At 43.0% G+C, this 16,855-nt stretch overlaps 1 protein-coding gene across 8 annotated transcripts in view; it reads right to left on the minus strand.

Annotated features, from left to right (window-relative positions):
* The window catches only part of NCAM1 (neural cell adhesion molecule 1), a 310,177-nt gene that overhangs the window by 67,398 nt on the left and 225,924 nt on the right, over nt 1–16,855 (minus strand). For all 8 annotated transcript variants that reach the window (XM_083163241.1, XM_083163240.1, XM_083163242.1 and 5 more), the window contains one exon: nt 2,239–2,389. In XM_083163241.1, the coding sequence (XP_083019367.1) occupies nt 2,239–2,389 (151 nt within the window). The remainder of the gene's footprint in view (nt 1–2,238; nt 2,390–16,855) is intronic.

Below are 16,855 nucleotides of genomic sequence, written 5' to 3' on the forward strand. Positions count from 1 at the left end.
CCCGCATCACAGCCGCATTTTCATGGGAACGCCCAGCATTTTCAAGGGCACGTCCATGAAACTCTAGGCGAGACCCCTCACTGCCGCCCCGCCCACACACCTAGGTTGTTCCCCTTTGTGTAGAATAACCCCCTTGGTTTGCTAATGGGCAAAACCATGTGCACTGCAGGTGGGGCAGATGTAACTTGCAGAGATCGTTAGATTTTGGTGAGCTATAATTCTGTGCAGGGTAAATACTGGCTGCTTTATTTTTACCCACTGCAATATAGATATCCGTTTGAAGTACACCCCCCACCCATATCTAACTCTCTCGGCACATGTTACGGTACTTGTGTAGTTTCATGGCGCCGTGCTACTTCGGGGTTCTACGCTCGCCACAAACTATGTTAAAAAAAGTCACTTAACTCCATGCCAACATGGATAGTTCATACCCCCACTATCCATGTTGGCATGGAGTTGATTTTAAATAGCGTGGCGAGCCACCGAGCCCGCAGCGTGGGCGAGCGACGCGAGCCCCGCAAGGCGCCGTGAAACTACACAAGTACCCATGTTACTTCTGTATGGCTTTCTCTGCAAGCCGAAAGCCTCCATGGAGAGTAATAGCAACAGGGCCACAGAAGTATAGCAGATTGTAGCAATCCCAATCCCCAAACAGAATGTACAATGATATATGTACAAATACAGTAAAAAGGTGACAATGAATGCTAAGTGGGTAATTAGAGTCTAGGGACCATAATGATGACTTAGGGCAGAGGTTCCCAAAAAAATTTGAATCACAAGCACACTAGAGTATCAGAATTTTTTGTCATGGCTCCCCTAGCCAATAGTTTGATACAGGGAGTTTTTAAGGATTTAAAAAAAAAAAAAATAAGTAGTGCTTATATGTCATCCATAGGTCCAGTTATGTGATGAGGAACATGGTTCACTTCTGTTTATCCACATATTTCATAATAGGAAGTCACAAGCAGTCTTTTTCCTTATTACATTGACCATAAAAAATTTGAATTGGTCCTGGACCACCAACTCAGGGCACCCCTGCAATTCCTCTACGGCACCCCTGGAAGCCACGGCGCACAGTATGGGAACCACTGACTTAGGGCCGTATACAGAGATGGGCTTAATAGCCATTGCTGCTATGTGTTTGTATGGAGTGGATCTGATAAGACAGTGGAGGAGAACCTTGGCACCCCAGCTGTTGTTGAACTACACATCCCAGCATTCCCTGGAACAGATTTGCTATTTGTCCATGCTAACACTGTTACAAGGCATGCTGGGATGTGTAGTTCAATAACAGCTGGAGTACCAATGTTTTCCATTACTGTCATAAAACATGCTTACGCCATAGCCATGTTAAACCCGCTGCTTAGTACAAAGAGGCTACCTCAAACTCACATCGGCCGCACCCTTGGACCTCTGAGCTATGGTTGCTCAGAATGTCTGTCACTACTAAGAAGCCAGAACCACTGAATACAAGGATGCTGTCACTGTCTACGGCACATCTCTGAACCAGTCATGCATGAGGTTTAGATACCATCCCCACCTCCGTTACCTCCCACAAACAGTTATGGAATCATAACTGTCCCCTAATCTCCACTACATCCACCTTCACAAGATCTTCATGGCGCATTCACAATAAAATCTATCTGGATAAGGCCCGAAGGGGCAGATGTATTAAACCTGATGAAGAGATAAAGTGGAGATAAAGTAGAAGGCGAAAACGCACCAGCCAATCATCTATTGTATGTTTAAAAAATGACAGTTAGAAGTTGGTTGGCTGGGGAGGAATCACCTTCCACTTTATCTCCACTTTATCTCTTCAGGCTTAATACCTCTGGGGCAGATGTATTAAGCCTGGCGAAGAGATAAAAGGAGATAAAGCCCCAGCCAATCAACTTCCAACTGTCATATTTCAAACACAGCTGATTGGCTGGTGCATTATCTCCTTCCACTTTATCTCCAGTTTATCTCTTCACCAGGCTTAATACATCTGCCCCATTGCCCCTTAGTATTGTACTTTCATTGCAATAATGTTCCTCTGACAATGAAATGACAGTAAGCCATTGACCCAGGTACAGATACAGCTCACATGGTTGACGACCTAGATTTCTGGTTTTCATTAAAAAATTTCTGGTCAATCCCCTGTAAACAAGTGTTGTGACACCTGGCTATTTGGTGCTGTAACAGTAATCTAGCATGTATCTGTCATGTGACGCTAGAAAAAGAAATGAGAGCTCTTACACTGCACTTCGAAGTACATGGCTTGCGTGTCCTGGCCGATGGTGTTGCTGGCGACACAGAAGTACTCTCCAGCATCTGTGTACTGGATGTCCTTCAGGGTAAGAGACGACATTCTGATGTGTCCTTGGACCACCACACGTCCATCCAAGGTCTGCAGGGAGGAGAAGAATTGGTCAGCGCACTAGAACTTCTAACAGATAAAATGTTATTACTGTATGTTCTAGACTAAATTCAGCAGATCCAGAGAGATAATAATACAAGAGCCAATGAGGAGATCCTTTATTTGTTACATATTAACAGTGAAGGTAGCCATTTAGGAGGCCGTAACAACAGTCAATCATCCACTTGAAACCAGTGGCTGATGTCATGCCTCAGGGATATTTCCATTTCCCATTAACATTGTGTGCTACTACTGTCACTTATGTTGTTTCATCAACCAAAATGGCTGCATTCACTCTACGTAGGCGATAGATATGGTGCAACACTCACTAGCTTTATTCATGGATACCAACCACAGGTAGTATGGTTAAGAACCCTTTGTAAACTGAATAAAACCCCCAGGGCAGCCGAGAGGAATGCCGGGCCATGGTAACATTTTGGGGGCGTGGCCTAATTACGGAAGGCGTGGCCACCACCTGTGATTAGGCCAAGCCTCCAAAATGTACCTACATCATGTGCTGTGCTGACAACAGGCTCAACACAAGCTTTCACGCTGTCAGTGAGACGTTCTTGCTGAGTCTGCTGTCAGCACAGCACATGTAGGTGTGTGCTGCCCGGGAGGGACGGAGGTGTAAAGGGGGGGGGGGGGGTCGGACAAGGGCCCCCGCCAGGCCCCTCCAGCAAGCCTGGGCCCCGGTAATTAGTAACTGCTCCCCCCCTCTCGGCTGCCCTGACAATCCCCTCCATCTAAACGCAATTCTGTACAGAAAGCATAATTCAATGTTATTCACCAAAGTGTTGTTGAGATGCCCAGGATAATAGTACACAGCTGTTACTACTACATAGGATGATAAGCACCAGGCTTTTGCTGAGTAAACAAACTGCATGACCTGCAAGGATGGAAACCTTTTTAACAATAGTTTACTAAATATCATCCCACCATCAATTGAGGAGCAGGACAGCTACCGGGGAAAGGTCTTCGATTGGACAATAGGGGAAATGTTGTTGGAGCTCTGACAAAACCGCCACAATATCACATTTATCGCTAGTTTTAAGTGGATGTGAGAGTATACAGCATAAAACCAATATATCATGCTGTGTTCTGCAACGTTTAGTCTAGTAGCCTTATACTGTTTTCTCTGTCCTCAGCTTTTTTTTTTTTTTTTAAGATAAGTGAAAGTCTATTTAAGACATGCAAAAATAGAGGCTTTTTCCTTAGCTTAAAAAGAACAATAACTCCTGCCCTTGTGGGGGCTCTGCGGTCAGACATCACCAAGCAGTAAGGGGTTAATCACCTGTCCATGGCTGTAGTGCTTGCAGAGTATAGACACAGCAGCTATGCTATTATGACATTAGGGGGCAGTGCACAGTATGGAGCCATGGGGGACATGCTATCTGATTGAAGCGGTTCGTGTAACTGTTTTGCAGGAATAGATTGAGAAGCCATTTTAATTGAGGTTTCGGTGCTAGGGCCACTTCTATTTAACATATTTATCAATGATTTAGAGGATGGACTATTAAGAAAAGTGTCCATCCTCGAGGACGTAGGGTAATTAAACGGGACAGGATGTATCCATACTAAAGAGGGACCTTAAAAACTGGAGGTGTCGGCAAATAAATGGAAAATGCTCTTCAGCATTGTTAAATGTAAGGTCATACACCTTGGGAGACATAACCAGGGTTTTAGCTATAATCTAAATGTGGTAGATAGGTGAATCGGTAATGGAAAAGGACCTACAGTAGGAATACAAATACCCTAGACAAACAGAACTTACCCCAATCAGTTTAGTTGAAATAATGTAGGTTGAACTTGATGGACAAAATTCTTTATTCAACCTTACCTACTATGTTACTGGTATACGGTCGTTAGGTCAACGCTATTAAGGTCAACATAAATTGGGTCGACCACTGAAGGTCAACTGATCTTAGGTCAAAACAGACAAAAGGTCGACATGCCTAAGGTCGAAAAAAGCATTAGGTTGACATTGGGAAGATCTACAGTCAAAAAGACGACATGGGGGTTTTTATGGGGTTTTTTTTAGCCGAAATGTGCCTACAGGTGGTACTTCATGCCCTACCATCCACTAGGGCATGGCGGGAGAATATAATAGTGGAAGGAACCATGCCCGAAGCACGGAGGGGACGCGGTGCACCGATAAAGTGTCCATTTTGACCTTTTTGTCTGTGTCGACCTAAGACATGTTGGCCTTCAATGGTCGACCCAATGTATGTCAACCCAATGACCCATATCAATGTTACTATTATGGGAGTCATTGCAATCTCCATATTGAATTTTAGCTGAGAACATTAGCAAATTGTTCATAGCAAATCATATATATGTACCCAAATGAGTGCTTACAATGTTAAATGCACCCCCACGCCACTCCCCCCCCCCCCACTATAAACGTGAACCCGAAGCGTGGCGAGCGCAGCGGTACGCGTCCTACGACCTTTTCATACCCCCACTATCCACGTCGGCGTGGAGTTGAGAATGTAAAGTGTGGCGAGCGCAGCGAGCCACCGAGCCCGAAGCATGGCAAGCGCAGCGAGGGGACGCGGATACCTTCACAGGTATCCGCGTCCCCTCGCGGGCTTCACAGGTATCCGCGTCCCCTCACCACGCTTCAGGCTCGGTGGCTCGCTGCGCTCGCCACACTTTATATTCTCAACTCCACGCCGACGTGGATAGTGGGGGTATGCAGGGCCGGTGCAAGGCACCAGAGCGCCCCAGGCGAGTCGGGGTGGGGGCGCCCCGGTGCCGGGGGGGAGCGGTGGTGGTGGTACCTGTGTAAAAAACTTGCGGCGCCGGCTTCCCAGCAGTGCTGGAGCGGGGTGTCCGTGCCGCGGGGGTACCTGCGGCGCTGTCATTGTGTATAAAGCTGGCGGCGGCCGGCGGGGTCCCTGTAGTGAATAGAAAATAACTAGCGCTTTCAAGCCCCGCCGCTCGCATAGCGCTAGTTATTTTCTATTCACTGCAGGGACCCCGCCGGCCGCCGCCAGCTTTATACACAATGACAGCGCCGCAGGTACCCCTGCGGCACGGACACCCCGCTCCAGCACTGCAGGGACACCGGCGCCGCAAGTTTTTTACACAGTTCGCTAACCCTCCATGCTGGGGGTGTGGGGCGAACTGCTGCCCTCCAGGTGCCGGCGCCCTAGGCAAATGCCTAGAGCTGCCTAGTGGTGGCGCCGGCCCTGGGGGTATGAAAAGGTCATAGGACGCGTACCGCCACCCCTCGTGGGCTCGCTGCGCTAGCCACGCTTCGGGTTCACGTTTCTAGTGGGGGGGGGGTGGCGTGGGGGTGCATTTAACATTGTAAGCACCCATTTGGGTGCTTATACAATTTTTAATCACATCGCATTGTATGGCATTGTATGCCATATACAATTTTAAAATTGTATGACATTGTACAACATTGCGCGATATCGCATCGCATACCATCGCATGCCTTTTGGTATGCGATGCGATGGGCGCCGCTATACATACACAAGTACCCAGGATTTAAATCTGACACCTCATTTGAAATGAACCTGTGAGGGAGGGAGTTGGTTTAGGTTTCTGGTAATTTGCTGTAAAAAAAGAGTCAGCTATAGAAAATAGTTGTTCCATAAAGTTGCAGGACTCACTGTGGGGTTAACCTCTGACCTGTTTTGTAGTCATACCCAAGCCAAGGTTCTACAACCCAGATTTCCTCTACTGTGTGATTACAACGGACATCCTGAGTATCCTGAAGGTTACTCAGATATCCAATGTTCTCATAGATGATCTTATGCTGTGTCTTCCTTCATATGTAAATACCTGCACAATTGTGTTCTCCTTTAAGTACTGGAGTGGAGGCAGTTTTGAATGGGAGAGAGACATATATTTGGATACTGCCTGCCAACAGATACTGTTGATTCATTATTTTTTTAGAGGTTCGCCCACACAGACATACACACATACACGTGTGTATATATATATATATATATATATATATATATATATATATATATATATATATATATATATATATATATATATATATATATATATACACACACACACACACACACACACACACACACACACACACACACACACACACACACACACACACACACTGCTGTTACTTCTAGTCATTATTTGCTTGGCCTGTAAATGATCCCCGCCATGCTCTAATGCCAGAGGGCAATACCTTTACGTTCAGCCAATCTACAGTTACAGTTTATTATTGCAGTCCATGAGATTTGAAGGCCACACAGGGACAGGACACATAAACTAATAATCTCTCCTAATTAAGATGAGGAAAGACATTATGTGCTTCTCGCTGGTCAATCTTTTTTGCCTCTAACCAACTCTAATTACCGCATCCTCATACTATAAAGGTACCATCAACAGGCAAGTAACTGTAAACAATTTAACAACCTAATCTAATTATACCTTAAACTAATGTACTGTGGCCATTCTGAAATGGAAAGCAACGGCAAATTACATTTTTATGAGCTGCTGAATTGGGGAATAATTGACAGTCATATGTTCTCTTTCCTTCAGCTTCTTCAGTCCTTAGACTAATAAAATGAGGGCGATGTGAGGTTGGACAGAGCAGCCGGTCTGACAAAATCTAGCAGAGCACAAAACGCCCAGGCACGCACAGATACTGCCAATGCAGGACTTTATTTTCTTAATCAAACATAGGGGCCGGTTCAGATCCATTCGTAGTGGGCCGAATCCATTCCCGTCCCCGATGGTTGGGGTTTGCAGATGCCAAAGCACGAATATGCGCATGTGCAAACCGCGGGAGAAAACAACTATGGCGAGTTTCGCAAAGGGGGTGTGCAGGGGGCGGAAGCAGGGGACATAAAAAGGCTGGGCGTACCACTGTAGATGCAGGCGGCTGACATCACACGGCGTCCGCCCCATTTTAGTCCATCTCTGTCCAGGATAAAAGTAAGTAAGTAAAGACACTTTTATCTATGAACGGAGAAAAAAATAATTTGATGGTGAGCAACTATCACTTGATTTTTCCTTCATGTGGCCGCATGCGAGTGGATGTGTAATCGTACATATATATATATATATATATATATATATATATATATATATTCTGGTCATACAAGGGTTCGTTGTCTCATACTGGGCCATGCAATCACTTATCAGAGTACTTCCTCAAACACGGACAACTACAGGTTGAGTCTCCCTTATCCGTAACGGTATATTCCAAAAACCTAAATATTCCGAAAACCGTGGTTTTTCACTATATTTCGTGTGTTTTTGTTTTGTCCCCTCCGCCTCTTTTTTCATACTTACCTCATCCGATGGTGTCCACGGCAGCCATTGGAATCCTCTTCTGTGGCATCCCCGATCCGAAGGATGCATTGCGCAGGCGTGCCGGTGACCTCACCCGCGCACTTGTGCAATGCACCCCTGGGACCGGTGCCGCTGAAGAGGATTCTGAAGGCCGCCGTGGTTGCCAGGAGACACCATGGACGTCGGGGGACCATCGGGACACCGACAGGGGACCATTGGGGCATTGCCGGGGACCAGGTAAGTATGAAAAAAGAAAAATATTACAAAATCCACAAAAAATCACTTATCTTAAAGCATTTCTGATAAGGAATACTCAACCTTTATTTTCATCCAATTTCACACATCAGTGCTCTACATATGTAGTGTATAATCTTTCTGACATAGCTCTTACTTGCTATCTTTGGTGAAACCATTCACGGACTGCCCTTTTTACAATCCCAAACTTTCATGAATTATACAGGTAGTTGTTTATATAACAATTCTCCTGAGCCCAGCGTTACTCATGTTATCTTATACAGCATTTCCCAGCAACACATAATATCTTTCTTTTTTCTTTTAACTGCATAGGGTGTGACCACGGGATCCCGACTGGCTGGACCCAGACAGCATGGTGAGCGCAACTAAGCCCCTTGCAGGCATGGTGGCTCACTACATGAGCCACCTATTTTATTATCCCTCTATGGGGGTCATGGACCCCCACGAGGGAAAATAGCAGGTGGCCGTCGGGAACCCGGCTGTCTGTGTTTAGACAGTCAGGATCCCGACGTCTGGTAAATGCTTGTCGGGATCCCGACTGTCGGGACCCTGTCCGGCACCCGTGACCACGCATACCAAATTTGTCCACATTACCTCCAGTACCTAAGCCTGCCGTGCTACAGCTGTCTCAATGGCCCTGCACGTCCCTATTTGTGCTAAAGCACCTATTTGTCTACCTGTACAAAACAGATGCCCACCAATGTTCCAGGTTCTGGAACACCCCTTGCACAATGACTCTGGGCCTAATTTGGTGAATTATGAACATAAATGGATCAAGATCCTGACTACAAATACTATAGATGAATCTCCAAACTTTCCTGACTGTGGACATCTTTGTCCTTATAGTCATTTTGGAAGTTGTATCCTACACTACTCTGCATAGATAACTATCTCCTAAGGGTGTTGCAAGGCGAAATTAGTTCCACCTCCTCTCAAGGATCCCTTTAAGCCCTGTTTACAGCTGCCACTATTTAGGTTTTATAGCACTTTGTGCGTTAGTGTGCCTAGAAAAGCACTTACCTGCATGAAATCTGCCTGGATTGCAAAAACACCACCACCACCCAAAAAATGGGGTAAATGTATGAAGCAGGGCTAAGAGTGGTGAAGTGTGCCAGTGTAAAAGTTGTCCATGGCAACCAACCAGTTGCTCTGTATAATGTTATAGTATGCAAATTATACACTTTATTTCAACGTTTATTAGTTGCCAAGGGCAACTTCTCCATTGGCAGACTGCTCCATTGTTATCACTGCTCCATACTGCGTTATCTTTCAACAGTTTTTCACTCTCTAAAGCTTGGTATATTTACCCAAGGTAACTAAAGTGCAGTAGCATGTGGCACAGCTGCTGTACGGTTAGCAGCATTGGCATAGATATGTCTTTATTTCTTGCATTTATATATATCCCCCCCCCCCCTGATTCTTTTGTTTTGATATTTCCTGGCAGGTGTATAGAGGAGGTAGTCTGACAATGATGTCCTACTTGGTGGCTGGCCTGCCCAGGAGATCCCGTGACCTGCACTGAATTGTTCAGCTCCTTGGCTAGGGTAGCTGTCTGATCCACTCCTCCTCCCACATGGCCCACCTGACTCTCCACCATCTTCTATTTTCTCACCTCGTGCTCCATCTCCTTTCAACATGCTCTTTCCCTCCTGCCTCTACATTTCTCACTTGTCTCATACCATAAATGTTGCCTCACTCTCCCTCCATCCTTCAGCACATGTTACTAGAACTCTTCTAGTCAAAAGCAATTCAGGTGTGATGGTGGAGTATTAATTTAATATGGGGAGGGTTTTATTATTGTAATGTAGTGGGTACAACTTATTTAATAACAAGTCTATCAATGTAAAACCCGCTGTGTCTCCCGGTGCTGGGCAGTGCTGCTGTGCACTATATCAACCACTGCCCCGCCCTGCCCCCGGCAACCCGGCTCTCTGTGTCGTGACGTTACCAAGTTCACGCCGCACATAGCCAGGAGGAAGGAGCCAGGGACGGGCAGCTGGCGCCGGGCAGTGGCTGAGCTCATCACTAGCTCAGCACAGCGCCAAGGAGGGGGAGTCATTGGCAATCCTGGAAAATTTCTGGGAACGCCAGTGTTACAAATGAAGCATAGCCCGGAAAATTTCTGGGATTGCCAGTGAAGGGGTTAATTTAATTTGGTGTTTATTTTATTTTTTAATTAAATGTGAGTAAATTAATGTAACGGGGCTAATATTTTAATGTGTTGTATCTGTAGTGAATAATCATTTGATGTCAGGGCTTGTATGGAAGAATGATATTAAAGTCATAAATATTGGGTCCCTTGCTCAAAATTGTTGTCCTCACTATGAGTAAACAAGTGCACTTAAATACCTCCTTTTTAACCTTACCTAATAAAATATCCTAATAAGTAATATATACTGAAAGCTACTCCCAGCATACAAAGCGTAAAGTAATTGTCCCTACAGTGTGGTGCTTATGATTAAGAAAAGACCACAGCACCTTAATATAATCTGACCAAAACAGATCAGAGGACTGTTAATCATTATTAGACATGTTGGGGCAGATGTATTAAGACAAGAGAAAGGGTGATAAAGAGATTTAAACGTCCAGCCAATCAGCTCCTTACTGACTTTTTTCAAACACAGCCTGTAACATGGCAGTTAGCATGCATTTATCTCTTGTTAAGGCTTAATACATCTGCCCCGTTGTTTGATCACCTATATGTATGATGTAGATCACCAAATGCACTAAAAGGTCAAAGGTTGTGACCATTGGCACACTTGGTGTGTGAGGCTCACTCAACGGATTGTTCTATACGTGGCTATCTATAGATTTGCAAAATGTATAGTTTACATATAAATATCTATTGACTCAAAGATATAAACTGTTGATGATTATACCTCACTGGACATAACCAAATCGCTCCAAAGACATCACATTCATTTTGATGTACAATAACTCTACCTTGGCTAAATACAGGTGGGGGGATACAGATGAGATCCCTTGATATACAGTCAATGTACAGTAGGCACATGAATTAACTCATGTGAATGTAGGACTGTATATGCCCTCTCCCCAGCAAAAGCGATGCAGAATTGTGAACCACCGATCGGAACTTAAGCGGTGGTTCACAATGCTGTCTCTCTAGGCCTAAGTGGGCGTTAAACTCCTGTACAACTTATGCTGCTGTTTACCATACATGAAAACATATCTGTATCGCTTCAAACCAAATATGAATGTTAGGCTATTTGTTAGCAGGACTAGAGTTCTAGAGCAAGAAAGATCTGTTATGTACAGTCAAAGGTTATTGTCTAAAACAGGGTAAAACAAGCTGGGTTGGTGCAAGTCTGGTTAGAATTGAAAAAAAAAAACTTTTGACAATGCTAGTATTAAAATAACACAATCTAATTTTGTATCTGCTGTAAACTTTGTGTTCTAAACAAATAGTCCTTTCTAAACCTCTAAAAAATCATAAAGGTAACTGCAAACACATGTTACTATAAAGGTCAAAATGTAAGGAGGCCTACTCCTCTATAAAGCCAGGGAGACTCCCACATTAGGAAACTTCCCAAATTTCAGGGGTAGATGTATGAAGGAGCGATAAGGGTGGAGAAGTGAGCCAGAGGAGAAGTGGCCCATGGCAACCAATCAGCTGCTCTGTATAGTTTTATATTAAGCAAATGATAGTTTCTACTTCAGTGCTGATTGGATGACATGGGCCACTTCTCCTCTGGATCACTTCTGCTCCCTTATCACTGCTTCATACATCTACCCCTCAGTGAGATCAGACAACTGTAGCTCATCCTGCCCTTAAGGGATGTGCAGTGATGGTTCGAATTGCATAACTCACGATATTTGGGGCTCCATTTAACAATAAATGTAATTGCTGGCAGCATATTTCATACATTGAATATGCTACTAGTAGCTGTCGTCACTTACCTGTCCAGTGTCTCCCTTGCAGGCAACGGATTAGTGACTAAGCATGTTTGGCAGGACACCTGCACATTTATATTGTGATCCAGGGACTCTGCAAAACCTGGAATGGTACCAAAAATGTGGACTCTACCGCTACCACCATCTATAGGTGGCATAAAGGTTTCTTCAGAAACAGTAGTAGGTTATATTACCTCTATCTGCTAAATAAATGGAACCCAACAGACAGGCAAAATCTGGATGAAATAAGTCCTGTTCTAATTTGCCCCAAAAGGCTACTTTCTGGTTACCTCTTACAATCTTTATACAAACTCCAACCATTTTAAGTTGTACGAGTTTAGATAAGTATGAAATTATCATAGACCTAGCGAACAATGGCTAGGACCGGCCGTGATACCACAATTACCATTACCATACCCATTGCAATTTCATGACACAAAATGGTGTCACCAGGTCACACTCGCACTTCTTCTCATACCTATGCATCTCTCTGAAGTACAGGTATGACAACCATTCTGAAGCACACGAGACAATTGTTTTCAGTAACTAGCTATTGTACAAATTAAACATATGACTTGTATATTATGAAGTGTGGTATAAAACCATTTCATTTTGAGTGAGGTGATCCTTTAAGCTTTGTTTAATATGTTTCTAGATCAGTATTTGTAAAACCTATAGAAGATACCAGTACTGTTTGATTTGGGAAGAAATCACAGGGAATAACGGACATTTAAATAATTTAAAAAGTCAACGTCAAGGTAAAGTAAGTGATATGAATTATACATGCTGAACAAACCTATTAAAAAATTTTTATAAGCCCTACAATAGCAATGATGGTTTTATGTGTGTGTTGTAGGATAACTGCTGTTTTTTTTTTTCTGTGTTTTTTTTTGGAGAGGGGGGATTATATATATATATATATATATATATATATATATATATATATATATATATATATATATATATATATATTACATTTTTAAATGTTCAATATTTCTTAACAGACTGTTAGGAACCACTGGGATAAGGATAACCATTTCAAGGTTTTATGGTCTTAAAAATGTTCTCCACACTGCTATGTCTGTGCTCGCACTTACTTAACACAGAATTGTACCATCTATAAGTCAGCATTGGGGAGTGTTGAATATATAGTACAGTGTATTGGGAACTTTTGTGGGTGAACCACAATTGTAACACTCTGTGGAACTAATTATTTCTAAAGAATACAAAGATAGGTTAACCAGATTGAATTTGTTTTCACAGGAGAAACGGAGGTTGCGAGATGATGCGATTAGTATGTTCAAATACAGGAATCATATGGAACTGGGAGATGATTGGTCACTAACAGGCCTATACTTAGGACACGCGGGCAAGTACTGAGGCTCGAGGAAAAAAAATTCCATACTGAATTAAGAAGAGGATTCTTCACCATTAGAGCAGTAAAATTCTGGAACTCATTGCCGATGGGGGTGGTTACAGCAACTACTGGATACATTTTTGGCCACTAAGGGAATCCTATAGATATGACTATACTACTGCTATAATACTCAAGTCAGATAGGTTGAACTCAATGGACTAAAGTCTTTTTTCAGCCTTAATTACTATGTTACTATGTTGAATCTGTGAGGAAAGCTGTAAAACATGCACTGTGGACTGAGTTTGAGAACCTGTGCAGTACTTTATTTCTTATTGATGCGGATAGCGTCAATAAGAAATTATGATTATTGGGTTTAAAATTATGCCCCATCGGGTCACACATCTTGCAATGAAAGAAGCTGGTTGCAAGAAAAGACCTAAAGTACACCAGCTGTGACCTGTTGCAAATTAATGAACATTAACCCCTTGAACATGAAGTTTAGAATTATACCAACCCAGAACATCAACAAAAGGAGTCCCGCCAATGCACCTATGCCATGCTTTGCAAGGCAACCCATGCCTCTACTCATCTGTTTCTACAGTATGTTGCATCGGCCTGCCCCTCTATAGACAATTTGGGGTGCAATGAAACATTGGGGGGGGGGGGATAACTGGAGGGTTTCTTTTTTGCATTTTTTTTCCTGAAGTTTCGCTGCTTTTATTTTTTTACTGGATTTCCTGTAGAAACAAAATACTTTGTTGTGTAAAAACACACAGGTCCAGCATAACCTGTGTGATTTTTGCCACCACAGCCCCCGAAAAGCTCTTGTCAGGAATTTTGGTTCCCCTGCACTATGCAGATGAAACAAAATCACCAATAAGCCGCAGATTGTGCCGGCTTATAATAGGATAGCCCCTGCAAAGCAATTAATGATCGCAGGTAATTGAATACCTCCCACTGTCCCTGTAAACCCTATGTGCCAAGGTGGAAGAAGAAGTATTATGTATGGTATAACCATACCGCTACCACATATCATATTATATTTTAGCCCCTAACCTAAGCCTTAACTTTTGAAGAATAAAACAGACACATTAAAATACCAAGCCATAAAAAGAAAATCTAAAAGAAAAGTTATTGCTCATTAACTATATAAAATAAGAGATAATTTGTTGGTGGTGACCAGGCTCCAGAGAAGAGGATGAAAAATCAAATAAAGGAGCCACACCAACTTCCACCAACTGCAAAAAGAAGGTGGAGCGCTATGAAACTGATCAATTGGATATTACAATAAATTTATTAAAAAAGATAATAATAATAATAATATGGTTATAAAAACAACAACAATGACAATTAATGTATGTATATATGAGGGACAAGGAAGGTATACTTATGTCTCTGAAATGCTGCTGGGATTGTCCAATAGGAGAGTATGCTCCTGGATCCAATGGATATATGCCTTTGGAAGATGGTGGAAATGAAATGCCGTCCTGGAATGCAAATGATGTCGCTGGAGGAAGATCTTAAACCCAAATTTGATGTGGGGTCCTCACAATATGCGATAGTTGTAATCCACAGTGGTTGGTCTCACGCTGGAGGATGATCGAATTCCTGCATTCAGGAAATGTCCTCACGATTAAGCGGAAATTGTAGGTCCACAGTGGAGTTGGTATAAAGGTCCCAATGCTAGGGATGGATGCAATCCGAAATTGGGGGGGCAAATAGGGGATCCAAAGGCCAACAGGGGGTGGAGATGGCAGTATTCAGAGATCCTTCAGAGTCCAAGTTAGAGTTAGCAAGTGCTGCCTAACATGTTTCGTCGTAGCCTTACCTTTGATAAAGTCGTAAGGCTACGACGAAACATGTTAGGCAGCACTTGCTAACTCTAACTTGGACTCTGAAGGATCTCTGAATACTGCCATCTCCACCCCCTGTTGGCCTTTGGATCCCCTATTTGCCCCCCCAATTTCGGATTGCATCCATCCCTAGCATTGGGACCTTTATACCAACTCCAATGTGGACCTACAATTTCCGCTTAATCGTGAGGACATTTCCTGGTTTATAGCTATTTACACTGCTTGTATGTATAATTTTAAATAATGAATCATATTTAAATATGTATTTGGTGATTATCAGTGTTGGCGTCTCTCTCCCCACTGTTTAGCATCTCTCTATCACCTCCAGAGATCCTTCAGAGTCCAAGTTAGAGTTAGCAAGTGCTGCCTAACATGTTTCGTCGTAGCCTTACCTTTGATAAAGTCGTAAGGCTACGACGAAACATGTTAGGCAGCACTTGCTAACTCTAACTTGGACTCTGAAGGATCTCTGAATACTGCCATCTCCACCCCCTGTTGGCCTTTGGATCCCCTATTTGCCCCCCCAATTTCGGATTGCATCCATCCCTAGCATTGGGACCTTTATACCAACTCCAATGTGGACCTACAATTTCCGCTTAATCGTGAGGACATTTCCTGGTTTATAGCTATTTACACTGCTTGTATGTATAATTTTAAATAATGAATCATATTTAAATATGTATTTGGTGATTATCAGTGTTGGCGTCTCTCTCCCCACTGTTTAGCATCTCTCTATCACCTCCATACTGCCTAGTGTCTCTCTATCCCCTCCTTACCACCCTGCATCTTTCGCTCCACTCCCTACCGCCCTGGAATCTCACTGTCACCTCCCTACCCTACAGCCCTGCGTCTCTATCCACTCCCTACCACCCTGTGTCTCTCTATCCCCTCCCTAATGCCCTGCGCCTCTCTATCCCCTTCCTAGCGACCATTGTCTCACTGTCACCTCACTACTACCTAGCGTCTTTCTACCCCCTCTCTGCCATCTATCATCAAATCTATCTCCTCCCAATTGCCCTGCAATTTTCTGTCCCCTCAAGCAGATGAAAACTTGTACTCTGGAGGCCGATTTTTTTTTTTATGGTGGCCTTTCAAGATTTTGCTATGGGGCCCACAAAGCTGAATGCATGTTAAGTGTGGCATGGCAAAATCTGTATAATGTTCAAAAGGTAGGTAATTTATACATGTGTGCGAAAATATATATTTTGTATATTCTAACATAGTGTTAAAATCTTGAAGCAGCAATCCCAGATACTGTCCTGATTTAACATCACTTAAGCCATATTTCTGACTGGTGTCTCTAGAGTGAGTACCAACAGGATGTGTGTCCTGCAGCTCCTAATAATAGGAACTCCCCACATAGCTTTAGGGTAATGTGAACATCGTTTTATCTCAGTGCTGGACTAGGGAATCCCAAAATGTATATGACAGATATTACTATATATCCCAAAAAACATGTCAGCTTTAAATAAATGTGGGCTAAAATTTACGGGTAATGAATTTTACAATTTTAAATAATTTAAAATTGATCTTTACTTACAGACAATTGTTGATATTATTTTTTATATTTATGAAATGTGTGTTTTAGCCCTGGAAACCCAACATCGATTTAGATCAACTTTTTGCAATTTTATATAATACTGAAAATTTAACTTAAGTAAATATATGGCTAAATAAACAATTATTATAAAAAAGAGGACTTCCACTACTTATACCCCTTTCACATCGCACTTTTCCATTTTTTCCATTTTAAAACGTTTAAGGCTGCAATGTGAAAGTGCCAAAGTTGATTTA

The sequence above is a fragment of the Crinia signifera genome, chromosome 19, assembly GCF_055691185.1.
Source record: "Crinia signifera chromosome 19, ASM5569118v1, whole genome shotgun sequence".
Lineage (NCBI taxonomy): Eukaryota > Metazoa > Chordata > Amphibia > Anura > Myobatrachidae > Crinia > Crinia signifera.